The following is a 2792-nucleotide window of genomic DNA, read 5'->3' on the forward strand; positions in this document are numbered from 1 at the left end:
ATAGATTATACTACTACCTCATATGATGAAGTAGAGAGTCTATTTTCAATAGACCCCTGACTCAGGAAACATAAGATAAGTAATAAAATTATATTAACAATATCGAAAAGGAAATTAGACAACACTCGATTACCTACTTACCTTTAACCCTAATTCTCAACCTCCGTCCTCTATATCTTTCTATCTAAGGTCATATATATCCTTTCAAATCACCTCTTCCCAAGACTTCTTCGATCTATCTTTATCTCTACTTATACACACTATAACTAACCTCTCACACCTATTCAATGTGGCATCTGCACATCTTCTCTTCACATGCTTAAACCATTTCAATTGCCTTCTTCACCTTGTCCATCATAGAGATCACTCCCATCTTATTTCGGAACAAGATTTAAGTATGGGAAAAAAAACATAAATAGGGTCGATTTGTAAAATTTAAAACCAAAACTACATTACCAAAAAAAAAAAATGTCAATTTTTTACAAATTTAATTTGATATTTAGTTTGGTTCAATTTCCCATGAACACCCTAGTGATAAGTATATATAGCTCAGCTCAACCATATATGTGAAGTACACCAAGAATATCCATGGAGACTCCTTCATATGATATCAAGAACAAAGGTATCATTTCTTCATATGCCTAAGTATTTCTTTTAAAAAATTGTAACTAAATTTTTATATTCCAAGTGATTACAAGAACCATGTCAAAGCATATTTATTTTATAATCATGGTATTATACTCCAGGTGGCGATGTGCAAGAAAAAACAAAAGTGGAACATGATAAGGTAACTTAATTTCTTCTTCGACTTTTTATTTATTATTTTTTGAATACATTTTTTGTCAGTTTATTTTATGTTCACAACTTACTTATGTAACTGGCTATGTTGTTACTCTAACTCAGCCAACTTACCCAAATTTTAAGGCGATTTTGATGATACGCTGATTTAAATTATGCTCAATATAAACCATAAACTAATGGTGATTCTCAATCTCCATCCATGAAAATGCTCAAAACTTAACCAAATGTATTTTTGACAGTGTAGTGTGTATTTGGTCTTGATGTGATCAAACAAATAATGCATCCGAATAGCCATGCTATTTATGTTAGGCTTAATACATCAATGACTTAAATTTATTACTAATAAATTTTATATAGACACTCAAAAGTACTTGTTGTTTCAATTGAACACATGAGAAAGTATTCCTATTAGACACATTCAATTCAAATTTTGTAAAAACAGTTGTGTACTCTCAAGTGGTGTTATTAGGTAGTTAAGTTAACCACATAAAATACGCCATCTCATTTAATTATATACATCGGCCTAAGCTGGCACATGCATGAGATTTTATGGTTTATCAAAGTTAATGCATGAGGTGCGATGTTTTAAGTGGTTAACTTATCTATGTAAATGTCACTTCAGAATATGCAAAAAAGTTTTTCAAATTTTGGATAAAAATATCTAATAGAAATATTTTATCATATGCTCAAACGCTAGATTAGAACAAGCCATAATCTAGTGTCTAAATAAATTTAATGACAAATTTAAAGGACTATATCCACATATTAAGCCGTTATGTTATAAATCTCTCTTATACTATTGGTGTCATGGAATGCAAACTTGAAATTATATAAAAGTAATTGGTCAAGTAAGGATAAGACTGTGTACATATCATCCTCTCCAAATTTCATTATAGTTATATTAGATATGTAGTTATTGTTGTGTTGTGATTGTTTTATGAGTCAAGTTGAACAAATCGAGTTAATGACTCATTTAATCCATCTTGATCCAACCGATTTGTTAAATGAGTCAACCCTTTTGACCTTCTCAAAGTCAATACAACCCACCCAGTTATCACCCTTTTTTACAAGTAATTTGAATGATAGTTTATACTTTGTATACAATTTGCTTATATGTCACATATTTGTTTTAATTTACTTTTTTTAAAAAAAAAAAATTGTTTTAGTCAAATATAAATAAATAAAATTGGACATAAGAAATGTTATTTGTAATCGAAGGATGTTGATTTTTTTTTTTCATAAAAATTTACAGAGAGAAGATGAAAAGGAGAAAATAATTGAAAAAGAGACTCCATCCCAAGATATCGGCAACAAAGGTATCATTACATGTCTTTAAGTATATAATTTTCTTCTTTTTTCATCTACTTTGGTAGGCAAGTTTTTCTTTTAATTTTTTTGATTTATAATCATATTAAGGAAATAAAATTACTTTAACTATGATTACTTTAATCATGATGTTCTCCACTAGGAGATGATGCACAAGAAAAACCAAAGGTGGAACGTGAAGAGGTAGCTTAATTTCTCCTTTACATTTTTCTATCAATTTGTTTCATGTGCACAAAATTATTTATTAAAATAACAATGAAAGGATATTAATATATTTTTTCAAATTTTAGGGAGGAGATGAAATAGAGAAAATAGTTGAAAACGAGACTTCATCCCAAATTAGCATCAAGATAGAAGGTATGATTTATTTATATGCCTAAATATTTAATTTTCTTCTTATTTTTCATCTGTTTGAGCATGGAACTTTTTTTTTTTTTTGAATTATTTTCAAAAAGTCAATATTATTTTTGAGTAACTTTAGTCATGATATTATCCCCCAGAAGATGACGCACAAGATAATATAAAGGTGGAATATGAGGAGGTAACATCGTTTCTTCTTCCACTTTTTATTTGTTACTCCTTACTTCTTCCGTTTTTTTGGCTTGTCACTGTTTTTTATTTTTATTTATTATTTTTGATAAATCAAAGAAAGATAAAATTTTTTT

The 2792-nt window shown here is 28.4% G+C and overlaps 1 protein-coding gene across 4 annotated transcripts in view; it reads left to right on the forward strand.

The window, feature by feature from the left end:
• The first annotated feature begins 394 nt into the window (after positions 1 to 394).
• LOC107854147 (systemin) overlaps positions 395 to 2792 on the forward strand; it is a 22077-nt gene continuing 19679 nt past the window's right edge. Inside the window, exons 1-4 of one of the 4 annotated variants that reach the window (XM_047413309.1) lie at positions 409 to 622; positions 747 to 787; positions 2054 to 2117; positions 2270 to 2310. In XM_047413309.1, the coding sequence (XP_047269265.1) occupies positions 589 to 622; positions 747 to 787; positions 2054 to 2117; positions 2270 to 2310 (180 nt within the window). In that variant the 5' untranslated portion in view covers positions 409 to 588. Of the gene's footprint in view, positions 623 to 746; positions 788 to 2053; positions 2118 to 2269; positions 2311 to 2792 lie in introns of all 4 variants that reach the window. The other 3 variants (XM_047413307.1, XM_047413310.1, XM_047413308.1) reach the window with 3 other exon arrangements.

The sequence above is a fragment of the Capsicum annuum genome, chromosome 5, assembly GCF_002878395.1.
Source record: "Capsicum annuum cultivar UCD-10X-F1 chromosome 5, UCD10Xv1.1, whole genome shotgun sequence".
NCBI classification, from domain to species: domain Eukaryota; kingdom Viridiplantae; phylum Streptophyta; class Magnoliopsida; order Solanales; family Solanaceae; genus Capsicum; species Capsicum annuum.